Source organism: Cervus elaphus, chromosome 23 (genome assembly GCF_910594005.1).
Source record: "Cervus elaphus chromosome 23, mCerEla1.1, whole genome shotgun sequence".
NCBI lineage: Eukaryota > Metazoa > Chordata > Mammalia > Artiodactyla > Cervidae > Cervus > Cervus elaphus.
In genome coordinates this window covers 40,525,281-40,544,083 of record NC_057837.1, presented here as the reverse complement: position 1 = coordinate 40,544,083, position 18,803 = coordinate 40,525,281, and the positions used below count along the sequence as shown (strand labels likewise).

The window sequence follows — 18,803 nt, the reverse complement described above, 5'->3', positions numbered from 1 at the left end:
GAGATTTGTCTCCTGACATTTAACCTACATGAAAATGTCTTCAAGATAAAGTAACACTAGGCTATTTTCCAGCATAATTGAATTCTTCACAATAATTTACACTCACAAGGAGATGTTTTCTGGGGACTGAATCTTCTGTAATATAGTATCTTTCTACTTGGGAAGGATGTGTGTGAGCTGTGACTAACTCGGTTAACCCAAGTGGTATATCCCAGATCCATTCTCTCATGTCCTGAATTCTGTCTTTCAGGCACATGAGACAGAGTTGGCTTGGATTGAGGAGATTTGGGAAAATGTGACCTTATGATATCCTCATACTTCAAGAAATGACCCCCAAACTTTCCCCAAAAGGAGGATTGTGGAAGGACTTGGGGGCTGAGGAGGGTACACTGAAGCAAAGAGAGACCTGACCTCGCTTCAGGTAACCTTCAGTCAAGGATATGGATGCTCTGCACTTTGCCACCAAGTCTGCCAGGGAGCTCAGGAAACTCAGTGGCCACACAGCCTGTCTGCTTCCTCCAGGCATGGAACAGTCTTACCCGTGTCACCCCAAGTGTCTGGGGCAGGGAGGTGGGCAGAGATCTGACCACAGCCAACATGAGACGTAGAGAAAATGTGGTAAAAATAGGACAGGTTAATATCCAGATACTTCACATCTGGGTCAGCATTCCTCCCTCAAGAATTAAAAATACACTGGTGACCAGAGCTGAACAACCAACACAATGTCACTGTCTGGCTGCCAAGGCACATGTCTCTCTCTCCCCCATTTGGAGTGGAAGACTGCTTAGCGGTGCTGACCTCTCCCTGGGACATGATGGCAGCAGTAAACCCGCCGTGTGGGGAATACACCTGAGACCCTGCAAGTGAATGTGAAGAGGGAGCTGGGCACAGCCTCTCCTGCCATCTTCTATCCAAGCGCGAAGTGGTAACAATGTTAGTGTCGAGCGAACAAAGGGGAAGATTCTATTCTTTGCTTGTCATCAACGTGAAAGGACGTGAAGCTTTGACAGGGAGAATCACTAAGGCAGAACCTCAACGACTGAGCCTGGTGAGTTTGGCTAAGGCCACTGTTATTGGCCTGGACATCCCAGCGAGGCGCTTGCCTTTGGCCTTCCCCTCATTTCGAGATCTCCACCAATCCTGAGCTAATCGAATCTGTTCCTGTAGAGAGCAGGACCGTCCTCTGTGCACCCAATAACCCTGGCTATGCGGAAAGCATTTCAGAAGATGAACGAAAAGAATTGGCCTAGTCTCTGTAGTTAAAGCTGTAATTTCCTTTTCCTGATATTTAAAATAATCCAAACATGCTAACAGGGCCTCAAATATGTATTTCTTCTTTGTATTATCTCATGCAATAGCTGTAACTGATAATTTCTTGGTGTGACTTCACAGTAGCCACTGTCTGAACTCATGGTTTAAGAATAAAGTTGTTAAAAGCCTGTTGAGGGTTTCTACACTTTCTATTGTGCAATGTGCAGACAGAGGAGACTGTCCTGGATGGTCAGTGACTGAGACAACTTCTCACTAGTGCATGGTGATGACACATGAGCTATCTGTTTTGCACATCCCTTTCCTACAAGAACTTCTTTTGCTTCAACTGGCTTCTACCTGGGCTTCAAAAGAACACAGACTAAAGTATTATAGCTATAAACATCTTTCTAACAACCCCTTGTAAGCTTGGTGAGAGGACCACCAATGCCATCATCTCTACCTGGAGCCCTTTTTTAAAAATTTTAACCATGGTAAGTATTGGGCACTCTACAGGTTTCATTTATTTTGTATATTTTATCCCATTTATCTTTACTACTTAATACTCATATCTCTGGGATTTCTCTTAGCTTTTTGATAGGAACATTTAAAGATAATTCTAGAGGAAAGTCGTTAGAGATAAGTACTTTATATCTATACGGGTTTCGATGGATGGTCAAATCACAGCATGAGAATGGTTGATCTGACTCTGCTGGACCATGAGGCCAACAGAGAGGGCAGCAGATCTGCCCAGTGGGACATCTGCAGAGGCATTCACAAGGTAAGTCCCTCACAGGGAGGGAATCATGACAAGCTGGGACAGAAACAAGACAGCCTCAGCCAAGGATGGGTCAGAAGGTCCATTCAAAGGATCAGTCAAAAACAACTTATACAGAATCAGGAAGAACACCTGTGATACCTACTCAAGATGTACTGTTTGCAGATCTTTGAAAGGGTGCATTTCTAAGAAGGCCCCAGACAGAAGGAGTTTGCAGAGTGACACTGACAACATGAACCCATACCCGCAAAGGAACCAAAGCCCAGAGGAGAGTGAACAAACTGCCATGCATGTGCCACCTGGGACTGAAGGGCTCTGCAAAGTGAGACCTTCTATCTGAAAAATTCACCACAGATGGACCTTCTGATGGTGCTTATGAATGGCCCATGCTTGGGTTCCATCTGATTCGTTAGGCAATAAAGGCTTTCTCTCCTCTCATACATTTGGAGCCAGTCTGGTACAGTGAGGAGGGGTGGGGTGGGGGGCTAGATACTGTCTCATGGTTTTCAGCAGTCTGCAGCCTAAGTCAATACCAATGAACTAGCTCCTCACTGTTCTAACTTTCCCAGGAGCCAGGAGAAAGCACTTAGAAATTCAATGCCAAGGTATACACTATCTGCAGGATGAGTGAGGAAGACATCTCCATATTTCAGAACTCATGGAACATAAATCATCCTATGAATTACATTCAGCAGGACACCTAGAGTTAATTGCCTCAATTCTTCTAGGATTTTCTCAAAGTTCAGTTTAAATGCAGATCTTTCTAAGTCTAGAACCCTAAGAGTCACCTAGGCTAACTCTAAATTTATATCCCCAAACTTAGCAACTGTGATATTCAAATGCAGAAATCAATAAATGAAGATATTAATGGAAGAGGCTTGTATCCAAACACCATTAAGAAAAGTGAAAGATGAAAATCAAACTGCTCAAACTATTATAGCAAACAGCAAAAATTTATACAGGAGTTCTCAAAAGTCAGTAAGAAAAAATATGACTAACCTGATAGAAAAATGAACAAAGAACGTGAACTGGCAAATTAAAAAAGAAGAAATACAAAAGGCTAACAAACAGAGAGGGGAAAGAGTCTGATCTCAGTTCAGTCGCTCAGTTGTGTCCAACTCTTTGTGACCCCATGGACTGCAGCACTCCAGGCCGCCCTGTCCATCACCAACTCCCAGAGTTTACTCAAACTCATGTCCATTGAATCAGTGATGCCATCCAACCATGTCATCCTCTGTCATCCCCATCTCCTCCCACCATCAATCTTTCCCAGCATCAGGGTCTCTTCTAAGGAGTCAGTTCTTTCCATCAGGTAAGCAAAGTATTGGAGTTTCAGCTTCAGTCCTTCCAAAGAATAGTCAGGATTGATTTCCTTTAGGATGGACTGGTTGGATCTCCTTGCTGTCCAAGGGACTCTCAAGAGTCTTCTCCAATATCACAGTTCAAAAGCATCAACTTTTCAGTGCTCAACTTTCCTAATAGTCCAACTCTCACACCCATATATGACTACTGGAAAAACCATAGCTTTGACTAGAAGGACCTGTGTTGGCAAAGTAATGTCTCTGCTTTTTAATATGCTGTCTAGGTTGGTCATAACTTTTCTTCCAAGGAGCAAGCACCTTTTAATTTCATGGCTGCAGTCACCATCTGCAGTGATTTTGGAGCCCCCCAAAATAAAGTTTGTCACTGTTTCCACTGTTTCCCATCTATTTGCTATGAAGTGATAGGACCAGATGTCATGATCTTAATTTTCTGAATGTTGAGTTTTAAGTCAACTTTTCCACTCTCCTCAACAAATTGATGAAAGAACACTAAAGAGTGATGAGCTCTTTAGTTTCTCCTTGCTTTCTGCCATATCGGTGGTGTCATCTGCATATCTGAGGTTATTGGTATTTCTCCCAGCAATCTTGACGCCAGCTTGTGCTTTATCCAGTCCAGCATTTCTCATGATGTACTCTGCATGTAAGTTAAAAAAGCAGGGTGACAATATACAGCCTTGATGGACTCCTTTCCCAGTTTGGAACCAGTCTGTTGTTCCATGTCCAGTTCTAACTGTTGCTTCTTGACCTGCACACAGGTTTCTTAGGAGGCAGGTAAGGTGGTCTGGTATTCCCATCTCTTTCAGAATTTTCCACAGTTTGTTGTGATCCACACAAAGGCTTTGGCATAGTCAATAAACCAGAAGTAGATGTTCTTCTGGAACTCTCTTGCTTTTTCAATGATCTGACGGATGTTAGCAATTGGATCTCTAATTCCTCTGCCTTTTCTAAATCCAGCTTGAACACCTGGAAGTTCACGGTTTAAGTACTGTCGAAGTCTGGCTTGGAAGATTTTGAGCATTACTTTGCAAGCGTGTGAGATGAGTGCAACTGTATGGTAGCTTGAGCATTCTTTGGCATTGCCTTTCTTTGGGACTGGAATTAAAACTGACCTTTTCCAGTCCTGTGGCCACTGCTGAGTTTTCCAAATTTGCTGGCAAAATGAGTGCAGCACTTTCACAGCATCATCTTTTAGGATTTGAAATAGCTCAAGGAATTCCATCACCTCCACCAGCTTTGTTCGTAGTGATGTTTCCTAAGGCGCACTTGACTTCACATTCCAGGATGTCTGGCTCTAGGTGAGTGATCACACCATCATTGTTATCTGGGTCATGAAGATCTTTTTTGTACAGTTCTTCTGTGTATTCTTGCCACCTCTTCTTCTTTTTTTTTTTTTGCCACCTCTTCTTAATATCTTCTGCTTCTGTTAGGTTCATACCATTTCTGTCCTTTATTGTGCCCATCTTTGCATGAAATGTTTCCTTGGTATCTCTAATTTTCTTGAAGAGATCTCTAGTCTTTCCTGTTCTACTGTTTTCCTCTATTTCTTTGCATTGATCACTGAGGAAGGCTTTCTTATCTTTCCTTGCTATTCTTTGGAACTCTGCATTCAAATGGGTTTATCTTTCCTTTTCTCCTTTGCCTTTGGCCTCTCTTCCTTTCTCAGCTATTGGTAAGGCCTCCTCAGACAACCATTTTGCCTTTTTGCATTTCTTTTTCTTGGGGATGGTCTTGATCACTGCCTCACAAACCTCTGTCCATGGTTCTTTAGGCACTCTGTCTATCAGATCTAATCCCTTAAATCTATTTGTCACTGCATTTGTGTAAAATGAACACACAAAAAAATTGGCTGTGATCTGTACTTCTAAATTTGGTGTTCGAAAAAGGTTGATGGTATCCGGTTTCATAAACAGTACAGAAAACTGATATTTTCATCCATTCCTGGTAAGCTATGACCCTGCCAGGGTGAGTTCTAGGAGTGCAGAGCAGAAGGCTGGGAGATGCACAGACCCTCTGACCTAAGAGATCTACATCTAGGAACTCATTCTCAGGAATCAGCATGAGAATCTGTAAAAAACTGAGCTCTCAGATATTCTTTGAAACTTTTTCACTAGAGAAGAAATTAAAAACAACTTAAAATGTTCAACACCAGGAGCCTGGTTAGAGAGACAGTGGAAGGGCCACACAGGGGTTTCTGTGCAACTGTCAGAAAGGATGGAGAGCATGTGATGGTGTGAAAGGAGGTTTCCCCTGTGACACAGTGTGGGGGGCAGGTCACGGGGCCGTCCACACACACAGCACAACCCATGTTTGTCAATATATTAAATATTAAAGACCACACATCTCAATGTCAACAAAGTTCTATACAGAAAGCTGGGTAATAGGCAGTTATCTTGTCTTCTTTCTGTTTACCTTAATATTTCAAGTTTGTTTTTTTCCTGCTATGTTTTTTAGAAAAAGAAAACATATGCTAACTCTACAAGAATACAGTTTCTGCAATGGGTGGTACAGAGAGAAAATGAATGTGAAAACACTTAATAAAATAAAAAACCTCCATATGGAATTCAGTGTTATTAATGCAGATACAGAAGAGCAAGAGAATGAAAAACCAGGGAAGTTGACAGCGTGGCTGTTCCCCTCATACACAGATTTAACTGACCCTTCCTCAAGAACCTGGCACACCAGAAGTAATTGCTCAGTGTCCAAACAGAAGTACAAGTGTCATCACTGAAGCTGTACGTGAGTTACAGGACAGGAAGGAGACGGTACCAAAGTAGCGATGAGAAGAAAAGGGAAGTATTCACACGAGCCAGTGAAGGAGTAGTCAAGAGAGGAGGACGGAAGCCCAGGCCACCATCTGGGGAGGGGGCAGGGACTCTCGAGGCTGCTTCCACCTGCTCTGTGGGTGACACTGGTGGCTGCGCTGCTTTGCCTCTGGGCGCCTCCCCGGGTGGAAGCAGGCACCACTTAGGAGAAAAGCAGTATTAAGGTACTTGGTATTTTAATGAAGCACCCAACTCATTTTTTTTTTTCCACATAGAGTAATTACAGATTTTCCTGATTTAAAAGCATGCAGCTCAATTATGTAATTGCCTAATAGGTTATGCGGGTGCTGTGGATCTTATCTGGTCTCGGGAGGACATAATCCGAGTTTCGGTGGCTTTAATGATGTATTTACTCAAGAGACGGGATTGACTCCAGCTGATGGCAAGGGACCCACAGGTAAACATCATTTACATGTGGCTGTTTAATTAGCCATTTACCCAAGAGATCAAAGTAAATATTTCTCAGCTTCATTAGACTCTTAATCAAGTGATTTCTACTAGAGCTTTCTTAAATTTTGAAAATCTCTTACTTTAAAAATTTTTATCTACAGAGAAATATTTAACCATATTATTTACTGAATATATATACTGTGAATACAGGACAACAACTCAGAGACACTTGACTGTGCTGATTTGTGACTCTAATGGTCCTAGAGCCCAGAAAAGCATCCTGTCCTCACATCTGCCAGGCTTGTCCTGCCCACGTCACTCGGGTGGGCGAGTCTTTAGGGCTGTGCTTTTTTTCAGTCACAACCTATTTAGAAACTGCCTGCTTGCTTCTATTTATAAGGATGGATTTTGTCATTTATTTATTGGTAATTTTTATGGTTGTCACTAGATGGTGATTTAAAAAGGAACAAAATACCTACTAGGGGAGGTAGAAGGTTATTTGACTAATGAGCTATCAATTGGGCACCCCTCTTCCTATTAATTATGGAGTATATTATTTGAAAAATTATGAGTGAACTGGTTGTCTGGAACTTGGAATATGTTTTCTAATATAAACAACATCTTAAAAAAATAGACAAGGAGATGGTAAATGGCAATACTGTAGACCAATGCTTATTTTGCCCTTGATGTGACTGAGATATAGTGTATCTGCAGTGAGTATGAATGGAAAACAATGTTGTTACAAAACAGAACTAAATACAATGGGTAATAAAACCTGAAAACAAAATCCTTATTAAGATCTACATTTATCATTAGATACGAAAAAGAATCTAAAAAGCAATGGTTCTGTTCTTCCTAAAGAACACAGTTCTTTTTTCAAGAACATTTACATGGACGATGACATACCGCAAACAAGACAAAACTGAGGGTTAGTTACTGAGTCACATGCAGCGCAGTAAAATGAAAATGTGTTCAGGAAGGATGTGCACAAGGTTACCTTTGAAAAGGGCAGGATCTGTGAGGGGCACCCAGGGGCTGTATCTCTACCTGCAATAATCCACTCCAGAAGGAGAAGAATGGGGAGAAAGGAGGCAAGGAGGGAGAGAAGAGCAAGGGTAGGAGCAGAGGCAGGAGCAGAGGAGAGGGGAGGGCGAAGGGGTGGGGAACTGCAGAGTGCAGGGGTAACATCATGCAGACATGGGTCGGTGGCTTCACTGTGCTGCTCCGTGTGTGTGTGTGAAATGCTTTTTAAAAAGTCCTTCTACTCTTTTCTAATTAGAGAGCTGGGGGAGGGGGTGTTGGGCAGGGCTGAAGGTGCTCTGAAAGGCTGGAGGGCAACACAGGCTCTGGACAGCGCTGCAAAACAGGCTGTAGCTTTGGGACAGAGGGGCAAGGACTGCCTCCAGAGGGGGCTCCTGTGGAATCCTGAACTTTGTGCATAATCAAAATAAAGAAGTATTAAAGCCAGAAAACTCTATGTTATATAGCGAGTTAAGCATGTGTGAGGATGAAAACACATACTTGGAGGGAATTCCCTGGTGGCGCAAAGGTTGGGACTCCATGCTCTCACTGCCTCGGCCTAAGTTGGATTCCTGGTTAGGGATAAGATCCACTAGCCAGATGGGCCACTCTGGACCTGGGTTTCTGCCCTCCAGCCCCACCCACCGCACCTCCCTGGGAACCGGCTCCATGACTCTGGTCCAGCATGACCTGCTCTACCTGCGCCAAGTGCTCAGTCCACTCCCGACTGTCCTGCTGAACCACGGCTGGGTGCATCCTTGGCTGTCCCCTTCCCAGTCCATGGGGACTAAATTCCTTGAGGCCCCTCCTGCAGCCCGGCTCAAGGGGCTCTGCAGCTTCCCAAACTCTGCTGAACCCGTGAACACCTCTCCTGAGCTGGGCCAGACTCTGTACAACTTCTGGTCCCTGTCCCCAGGTGTAGTCTGCTCCTCAGCCACGACAATGGCTCCGTTTGCCGGGAAAGTGTGCACTTTCTTGACCTGTTCTTTGGCCCCTAAGTCCGTCACCCACCCCCTCGGAGCCTGCTGAAATCCTGCCGGGCTTTTCAGGGTCACCTTCGCATGCCCCTCAGCTCTCTCAGTTATCACGTCTGCCCTCCCTGCTTCTCCAGCTGCCTGGCTCCCATTCTGGAGGGTCTAAGCCCTCTGCCATGTTCCTACTGCGGACACCCACTCTGCCATTCCCCAGAGGGGCCGCATGGGATTTCTCTCTCTCCCCCCCGTGGATCTGGGCTGCTGCCTAATCCACAGAAATGGACGAATACATATTTGCTGAGTTGACAAAAACGACCACACAGTATGTTTAAAGAATGATGTAGAGAAAGAAAACCAGAGTTCTCCAAGAGGCTCCTAAGTTCCCTGGACAAATGTTGCGGTAGGTACGTTTAATTAGGTTACCTCCAGGCCCTGGGTTAACTAACCTTACGTAAGAAAGGACCTGAAATGCCTACACAAAACACTATGCAAAAGGTCTGAGATCAAAGTTCATCCAACCAACCACAAAAGCTCACTTACAATTTACATTTTTCAAATATATTAATCATTGTTAAGGATGTTAACTATTTCCTCAAATGACTAACTTGTACAATTTGAAACTTAAAGAATAAAAAGTACTAACCTTTGTCCTCTGGTCCAGTCTATTGACCAGGAAAACTTCAGACTGCTTCCCTACTTTCTCTTCTTGGACAGAAGTATCATGTCCTTTCAGGGCGGCAATATGCTGACCCGATTGTGTCCTTAATAAGCCTGAGGCTGGTGCTTGTTCAAACCTATGAAACACAATTAGGAGTCCCATTAGACAAGTGCAATGCTGGGTGACTTATGAGTCTCCTGTATTGTTAAAGGTCCCCACAATCATGCTAGTAGAAGACAGTTTACACAGAAAAGTCTGGAACCTAATATAATCTGGGATAAGGGGATTTCCAGAGTTCAGGTTTCTTTTTGCAGGGTAACTTTCATTTTATTTTAGTTATGATATCATTGATAGATGAGCATTCTCAACTCTGTCTGCACCCTAGGACCACCTGGGGGGTTTTGCATCACCTAGGTACTTCATGCCATTGCTTCGGAGTTCAGGAAAACTAGTTAGTCTGGCGGAGGGCGGGGAACCCAGCAAATTGAGACTTTCTTTAAGACTCTCAGAGCAATTCTGATGTGTGGTCACTGTTTCTTAACTAGTGCAGAGGTGGTCAGGCTCCTCTTAAAGGTAAAGAAAAACAACAGTTCATATCTCCACCTCAATTAGTTTATTCTTATCGTACTCTTGCACTGCTTTCATTTTTTTTTTAATAACTATTAGGAAAAAGTCCAATGTAAGCCTATATTGCTGTCTATAATATTGTATTTAGATACTAATCAGAAGAAAAATGTGCTGTATTTTAGGCCGGGGGCAGGAAACACATCAGATGAGCCTGGAGCACCTTGTCCCAGGAAGGGAGGAAGCTCTTGGACCCTGAGTTGTGTGAACAGGCCTCAGCGGTTGTGCCAAAGAGGCACCCACTGGCCAAAGATGAGACAGTGTGAGAGCCAAAAGAACAGGGACTAACATGGACTGGAATGCGGGGGATGTATAAAAATACATGAGTTCGTTTAAAAGATAAATAATAAAAAACCTTTGGATTCAGCCTTGAAAAGGAAGGAAATCTTTGTCACAGATTACAACATAGATGTACTACAACATGACATTCTACTCTGTTATATAAGCCAGTCACAAAAAAGCAGTATGATTCCACTAACATAAGATGCCGAGAATAGTCAAATTCAGAGGCAGAGTAGAGTGGTGGATGCCAGGGGCTAGGGGAAGGAGGATTGGGTACTTGTTTAATGGGGACAGAGCTCCAGTTCTGTAAGACGACAAAGCTCTAGAGATCTGATGCACAAAAATGTGAATGTACTTAATGCTACTGAACTGTACACTTCAAAGGGTTAAGGTGGTAAATTTTATGTTTATGTGTGTTTTTACCACCAAAGTGTCAACAAACCAACCTTTGGATGCTGCTAGAGAAACAATTTGTTATTCTGGAAACTGGTTAAGGAAAGGGATGGAGTCAAGCATTTGTCCCGCCTTTGTGGTCAACAACAAAAAACACAAACAAACAAAAAATTTTCAGAGTTACCAAGTAGTTGATGGGGAAAGTTTTTTCAATTAATAGATGCAAACAGAGGGCTGCATTAGAAAAGTCACCTGTTTTTTAAGTCCAAATTAATGAGTGCACCTAGGAAATGATCATAATGTTGAGGAAACTGCATAATGGAAGCTTTGAATCAGAGGCACCCGTCTGCCAGTGCTCAAGTCCTTAGCCCAGTCCTGGAAGCACACACGAAGGGACGAGCAGTCACGTGCCACCTGAGGAGGTGAAGTAAGAAGGAGCAGCACTGCCTGTGATGGCATTCTGCCAGAATAACCTGCCTGGAATATAATTCTGGATCCCGACCAACCAGCAGTTTACAGGGAACATCATTTGGGTCCTGATTCAAAGACAGCAAATGTAGACAGACTGCTTTTGAGAAAACCAAAGCAAAGTGACAAGGACTAGGTAACAAAGAATTTTCTTAAGTGGTCAAGTATTAAATACTTGTACTTTAGAGATGTATTTGTGAGAGGAAAAAATGTTGTCTGTTTTAAACTACTGAAGAAAAAGTGTGGGTGAGGGAAAGAGATAAAACAAGACTAGCAAAATGTTGACAACTGTGGGTCTGGGAGAGGGTATGTGGGACTTTATTACATTCACGCCGACTTTTCTAGATGTTTAAACATGTCAAAGTGAAAGTGAAGTCGCTCAGTCGTGTCTGACCCTTTGTGAACCCATGGACTGCAGCCTACCAGGCTTCTCCGCCCATGGGATTTTTCAGGCAAGAGTACTGGAGTGGGTTGCCATTTCCTTCTCCAAAACATGTCAAAGTATATACTAAAAATCTGTGTACTAATATGTGCAACTTACTTAGAAATTCTTAAAAATAACAGATTGGAATTGATGGATGGATGGATGGGAAATAGATTTGGGAGTGTAATAAAATGTCAGTGGTAGAAGCTGGGTGGTAGGTATGTCAGTGTTACAGTTTTTCTCATTTTTCTGTATGTTTGGAAATTTTCATAATAAAATGGGAAAGAAGTCTAGGTGTAATTCAGAACCTTTAAAAAGAAATCTTAATTGTTTTAAGATTTGGCCGGACCTAACCCCTGCTTTTCCCCAAGACTTGAATAAAGTGGGATGCATCACTGGAATCCTTGAACTTATTTAAAAATTTCCCCAGATGATTCCAAGGTTCCTGGCTGGTCTGGAAGGAAGACTTGTTTCTCCTGGTAACATCTAGACCTCACCGACGTCATAAAGCTTCCAAGTCCTCTGTTCTGTTCTATGTCAATGAGTTACCCTTTGTATCTGCATGTGGGTTTATAGCGATTTCCTTTCTAGGAAAACGCACACATGGGCCATTGTCAAATTCTAGTCCAGTCAGCAGGTATATTTCTCATAATGAGTAAAATCAGTTGTTTCTATCTAGAAAGCAAGTTTAGTTAGGTTGAACTCAACTTGAAAACAAGTTTAATGAGGATGAATTAGTTGGGATGCACTGACTTATCAGACACCAGCCCTTCTGGTGACTGAGACACATGATTTCTGCAGAAGCAAAGCCAAGGCAAGACTCTGGTTACTAACACCTCTTCCAACTGTAACCATTCTTTGTGTCCTGACATGAAAGCACTAGCTGAGGTTTCCTGTAATTATTACACTTGCTTCATAAAAGGAGAAAACTCACAGGCTCAAAAAGCAAATGAACTTCTGGAGGAGAGACAGCATCAGAATCTGTGACTTCTGAGCGGCTGAGCCAACACCTGGCAACCAGGAAGGCTTGGGCCACGGCAGACCCTGCGTGGAGTCCTGCCCCGGGTTCTATACAAACACACAGAATCAGAACATCTATGGAGCAGTTCAGAGGACTTAAAGGAGTTTTTTCCTCTTTTGTCCACTTCACTTTTCTAAGTTTCTAGTAGCAACGTCACACAGAAAAAAAAAAAAAAAACAAAGCATGATGTCAGTTCAATTATATACTCCTCTAATTAAAAATAGAGTTTAAAGTCTATAATTAATCTCATACACTTATAACGGTTTCCAATGAGAAAACTGCAATTTAAGCAAAGGTACCAGCATTTCCTAACTACAACTGATTTATAACAGATGGGTAATCTGACCAAAGTTTTAAATGCAGACAAAATAATAAATATCTTGAATTTTATGCTGAACATAAACAGAATAAAATAGATTTCTACATACTATACTCCACATACTATAAACCTGACAATTTTTCAGCATTAGTTTGAGAGCACAATGGGGCAAATGTATCTGAAAGGAGCCAAGGATAGAGACAATTGCACCTGGAAAAGATACAAAATCATGGGTGGTCTCATTACGGTTTCCACAGAAGACAAAGCAATTAAATAATCACTTTTATGTTAAAATATATTTTCCAGGAGGCAATAAAGAACAATTTTTTTTAAAATCGACTGCCTCAAATGACATGCATCATATTTTAAAAACTCAGAATTGTCTAAAATAACAACTTACTAGTAACAGTAAGCCTTTCACATGAAGGTCTTACAACATTTAATCCCAGGTATAACAAAAATCAATAAAAACAATAATAATGATGATAGGAATGATTTTGTCCTTTTTTCTTTGAAGAGCCTTCATTTTGTGATAGAGAATTCAGAAATCTACCTTTCCAATCTATGCTGTGGACCAGGTGTCCCATTTCCTGGATGGAAATGAAGCAAAGAGACAGATGTTACTTGCTGAGGTTTGCTCAGGGGCACAAGCAGGGCCATGGCCACACAAAACATGGCTCTGTTCACAGGCTTTCAGGAGTTCATAAGCTGTTAGAGCCTTCCTGTTCTGCCCAGCTGACATCAATGTCACTAACAATTGAGAAACAGAAGTAGATGATTCTCTTCAAATCTGTGTTTCTGGAATGACCAGCAGACAGCTTCGGTCTAAGGGCTGTCCCTGGCAGACAGGAATACCCCATTTAGGGAAATACCTAGCAATACCTTGCCTGTAATGCAGGAGACCTGGGTTCAATCCCTGGGTTGGAAAGATCCCCTGGAGGAGAGCATGGCAACGTACTCCAGTATTCCTGCCTGGAGAATCCCATGGACAGAGGAGCCTGGTGGGCTACAGTCCATGGGGTGGCAAAGAGCTGGACACGACTGAGCGACTAAGCACAGCACAGCACTAGGAATACCTCCTGGGTGCTGAGGGCACAGGAGGTGGTGAACATGCAGAGGGCAGGGGAGCGTGATGCCAGGACTAAGACCTGTTAGGAAGGACTGGCAGCTAAGACCAGACTGCCTGTCTCTCAAAGGTCAGACACTTGGGGCTTTCTCTGATGCTAGAGAGGGAACCAGTGGCAATCAGTGTGCAAGGAACGGCATCCTCAGTCATGACACAGGGTAATTCTGATTATAACAGACCACAACAGTGACTTCAGGAACCATTCCTGACTTCTTTATCTGGCTTTAAAAAATGACTGTGGCAGAGACACAGTTCCGAAGGCTCCAGATATTAATTTTAAAATTTGTGTTGGTCATAAAGAAAGATCATTTCTTCTTGGAAGGCTGATTTATACATAACTGTAGATCAATAGTCATGGAAAATGCAACCTCTCATAATGGGAACGGACGCTCTATTTATGCATGTTGAGAAACTGTAACAAACGTGGGCCGAGTCGATGGAGATGGCATATCTTATCACCACGCCACAGTCTGGCAGCCCAGGTTAAGAGAGTCACATGATGAATCACCTAGTCTAACAACTCAGTCCACAGAGAGAATTATAAATTCGTATATGCCTTCATGCGACATACCAACACTGTGGTTTATGCCAAACAATATATCAACAGACACAGAGGTGGTGAGAAAGAAGTGGGGGTCCAGCTGAAGAGCCTCACGGCACACAACCACCAAATGGCCAGAGAGACTCCTCTCCAGCCAGCTTCTCCCACCCTTGGAAAGGGCATTTTAAGACTGCCTTTATCTTCACTTTGCATGATAAAAAACATGAAAGAGGATTTCCATGCATTGCCTTCACTGCTGTAAGCTGAAAAGCTACTGACCAGGACGGGCAGGTCCGACCTTCTCTGTAGTGTGGAGATCACAGCAAGATGCGGAAGCAGCTGTAAACACGTTCAGCATTGGTGACCCTCACCCTGCGGTCTGTGGGATGGAGTCCTGTGATCAGCCACGTTTTCTTGGGACAAGGTCCTTTTAGAGACCATTACCCTGACGGCTCCTCACGCCCTGATGGGACCCGATACACACTGGATTTATGCCGAATTCCACTCTGAAAACCATGTTATCCTGCCTGTTTATATCCTTACACAAAAGAGTCTGCATGATACACAGAAAGGACAGTAGACGCCAGATGTTAAGACAACCAGACCTGAAAGCCATCTCACTCTCCCTGCCAGACAAGGCCTGTTCAGGTGGGCTGACCACATCTGAGCAGCCATTTGTTCTCTGCTGGAAAATGGTGGGGACAGACTTCAGTGAGGGGACTTCACTTCAGTCAGTCCCCCAAATAAAAATCAGGGTAAGGACACTGGTGACATTCATGCACCCATGAATTAGGCACCTACCAGGGGCAGCAGTGGACAAACCACTACCCATATTATCTATCTGTAATGCTGTGAATTTAATTCAGAAGCCCAGATTGCCACAAAGCTTCTGAGGCCCTGACAAGACACCCAGAGTGTCAAGAAGGTGCGTGAAGGGATAAGATTTCTGACTGATTCAGAAACAACCATGACTCACATGTGCCAACCACCCTGCAAACGATTAACCTCGCTCACTCACCCCCATTTTTGAGCCACTGAAGGTACATGGTTGGAGTGGCACTCTCACACTTGAGGGAGCAGAGGTAAGCATGCATTCAAGCCCGGATAGCAGGGCCCCACCTCCAGACTCCTGTTTCAGTGGATCTGGGGTGGGATCCAAGAACGTGCATTTCTAACGAGCTTCCAGGATTTGTGGATGCTGTTGGTACAGGAACTATACTCATCAGAGGCCTGCATCAGCAGCATGACCTAGGAAACGCAGGGACATCTGCCTGGACACCTGTCTAGCGGGCAGTTCTGCTGCACTACCACCTGAGTGTTCACCAAGTCATGTGAACATGCGAGACTGAGCTTACCCATGTTCCCTCCCCACGAGTAAGCCTTAAAATGTTGCTATGGGCAGGGGTTCAGCAGATACATGTGCAGGGATTGAGCAAGATACAGGAGCAGGGATTGAGCAGATGTATCCGATTAACAATTAGGAACAAATACATTCACAAAGACAGATGGTGAGGCCACAGTTAAATCGATGCTCCAGGGGCCCAGCAGAGCTGACCGTGTACAGCAGTGTTTCCCACCCTTATCTGGGAACAAGGAGGGCCTCTCCACCACGGCAGCAACTGGAAGACTGTCACACCTGACTCGCTTGTTGTCACCGCCACCCCCAGGGCAGAGTTGAGGGAGCTGGTGAAGGACAGCGGCTCCGCAGGTGTGAGGGCCTTCTCGTAGGATGTCACTGTGGTTACAGAGCCTATAAAATAAAACAGGTGCCGCAGGAGACATTTATTTGAGCCCAGATGGTCAGCTTCTAGAAACTATGGTGGCTCTTCGTGGTTTACTGAAATATATCTGTAATATAATCTAAACATAAAGACGCAGCAACTAGACTGTCTCTTGACAAAGATGTAAAACGGGATAGTTTGAAAAACTTGTCTGCGTGAAGGTGGCTGTTTTAAATCCATCAGAGGAAGTGGCTTTAACCCTTCGCAGACTTCATGAGGTTCACATCCACAGCTGTGCAATCTCACTGCACATCCCACCTGACTGATAGGAATGACAGATAATCTGAACAGCAGAAAAGGCTAATTTCACATTGTCAATCATAACAAAGTTAGATCTCCTCCACTCACATGAAATTTACTTAAATTGTCACTGCTAAGAAATTGAAAACTGCTGGCTGAAGTAGAGGTTACGTCCTCTATTTCTGAATGCAGAAAAAATGACTATTATTTCTCCATTCAGATCCCACTGCAATGAAGTTTTCTTTATTCTTAGAAAGAACAGGAAGGAGTGGAAAGAGGGATCTAGCCCTTGTCATCTTTTTACAGTCCACAGGGACACTGGTGGAGTGTTAATTGTTCTAGGTTAGGTCTGTCAGGATCACAACAGTCTCCAAAGAGTTTGGTTAGTAACTTCCTTAAAAAAAAAAATGACAGTTTGCATGATTCTAAAAAGTCATGGGAGAAGATATCAAAGACAAAATACTTCTCCTTTAAAGAAACTGATCACATATGTAGCTGGCAATATACAACACATTCCCCAAGAGGAAAACGAAGCAACTTACAAAGTAATGTTCATAGCAAAGTATTACTAATTTGTAATCAGTCTAACAGTTGGGAGAGATCTAATGGTTGGACTAAATTACTCAGTCTATTCGATGGCCATGTGCCTGATGATACAAGGATGAAAAAGACCTGCTCCATCTGTACACTGGTGGCTTGCCCCCCACCCCCTCCAAAGCAGGCCTTCACCCTGGGCAGGAAACAGAAATGGGTCCACAGATTCAAGCCTTGTTCTGGACTCTGGGCCCCCCTGTTGGCACCTCCAGCTCCAGGCCAAGTCCCAGCTCTTGTCTAAACCCTGAGCCTGTGGCCCATGCCATGTTGGGTCCTCATTGTCGGACCTCGGCTGCCCCAAATCTCCTCGCCTGTGGGATGTGCAGTACCTATGTCTACCAGCTTTTTCGAAGGCAAACTCTGGGTCCTGATTCTCCCTAGAAGATTGTACCTTGTCATCAACCAATTCACAGTGAGACCTGCCCTTAAGACGACGAAGATAAGCCAATTTCAGAGCAGTAACGATACGTAGAGGGGAAGATGGTCAGGAAGGTGGGGCAGGGCCCTGTGCTGGGCAGGATGCAGACAGAGGGAGACCATAGCTGAAGCCAGGAGGCAGCAAGGCAAAGGCGAGGGAAAGCCAGGCTAAGAGGGGGTGGGGCCTAGTAAGGAGATAAGCTGGCCTTGGTGGTGACTGGATAGTAACAGGAAATAAGATTCAGTATAAAACTCTGGCAAGGAAACAGTGATAAACGTCATGGGTTTTTGAGTCATGGCTGGTTTCCTGGCAGCTGTAGCTGTGGACAGGGCTGATGAGGGAGAGACGGGCCAGGGGACCGACCCTCTGCTCTGGGTGGCAGGGGACGAGCTCGCAGATGTGAGCTCAGTGGTGGGCGGCAGATGGGGAGGACCCACAAGCCCACCGCTGGTGGGGTGAGGATGCTAAAGGCCGGGGCACAGGTCAACCTTAAAGGGCTGATCACCCCAGGCTCCCATGGCAGAGTGTCTCAGTGAGGTTAGATCTTTCCAGTTTTTAAGAGAAGCTGGAAATTCACCATTGCTTGTTTTATTTTTATAGGATATCTCTCAGATTTTAACATGCGGCAACTATTCAGAAGAATGTTAAAAACTGTGCTTGATAAACAAAGCCACGCTATGGGCTCGGGATCTCCAGCTTAGATGGCCTCTAGACTCACTTTCCAACCAGGGGGAACAGGGGTGAGCCCTGAACAAGGGATGTGGCTTCTGTATCCTTGCAAACCTGAGTACAGTAGAGGAGCTTGGCAGACATCAGCTCATGCTTCTGTGCCAAGGTGGAATGCGGCAGTGCCCCCCAGGGACGAGTATCTTACCTCTGCCACTCTTAGGAATGATGAGAAGAGAAAGCCGATCAGTGGGGCCTGGTTACTGTTATAAACTCCTTACGGACAATGCTCCCCGACTCCAGCATCCTCGCCCTTCTCCATCCCAAGTACCACCACGGCAGAGCCAGTGAGCAATCACACGCCGAATGCCTTCCCTCTTTGCCAGTCTGCTGAGTCCAGATGCCAGGCCTGCTCAGACCAGCTGCCTCCTTCACAGGATCTTTCTCAGCCCTGAGCTCCTCCAGCATGAGCAGACAGCACTCCACGCTGTGCTGTCCTCCAGCTACGCCCCATCTGACAAGTCTTCCCCACATGACTGAGAGGCCTGTTGAGAACAGCAAGGGTACTTGGGATTTCACAGGATGCTGACGACACTCTTAAGGACACTGTGTGCTGAACGACAGGACAAGATTTAAACCCCCATGAGACAATTCATGACATGTGTGTTGTTACAGCCTGTTTTTACACGGTGGT

General features: G+C 44.3%; 1 protein-coding gene across 3 annotated transcripts in view; it reads right to left on the bottom strand.

Moving 5' to 3' along the window:
- KIZ (kizuna centrosomal protein) overlaps positions 1 to 18,803 on the bottom strand; it is a 90,865-nt gene that overhangs the window by 28,191 nt on the left and 43,871 nt on the right. For all 3 annotated transcript variants that reach the window (XM_043883631.1, XM_043883633.1, XM_043883632.1), the window contains exon 7: positions 9,198 to 9,348. In XM_043883631.1, the coding sequence (XP_043739566.1) occupies positions 9,198 to 9,348 (151 nt within the window). The remainder of the gene's footprint in view (positions 1 to 9,197; positions 9,349 to 18,803) is intronic.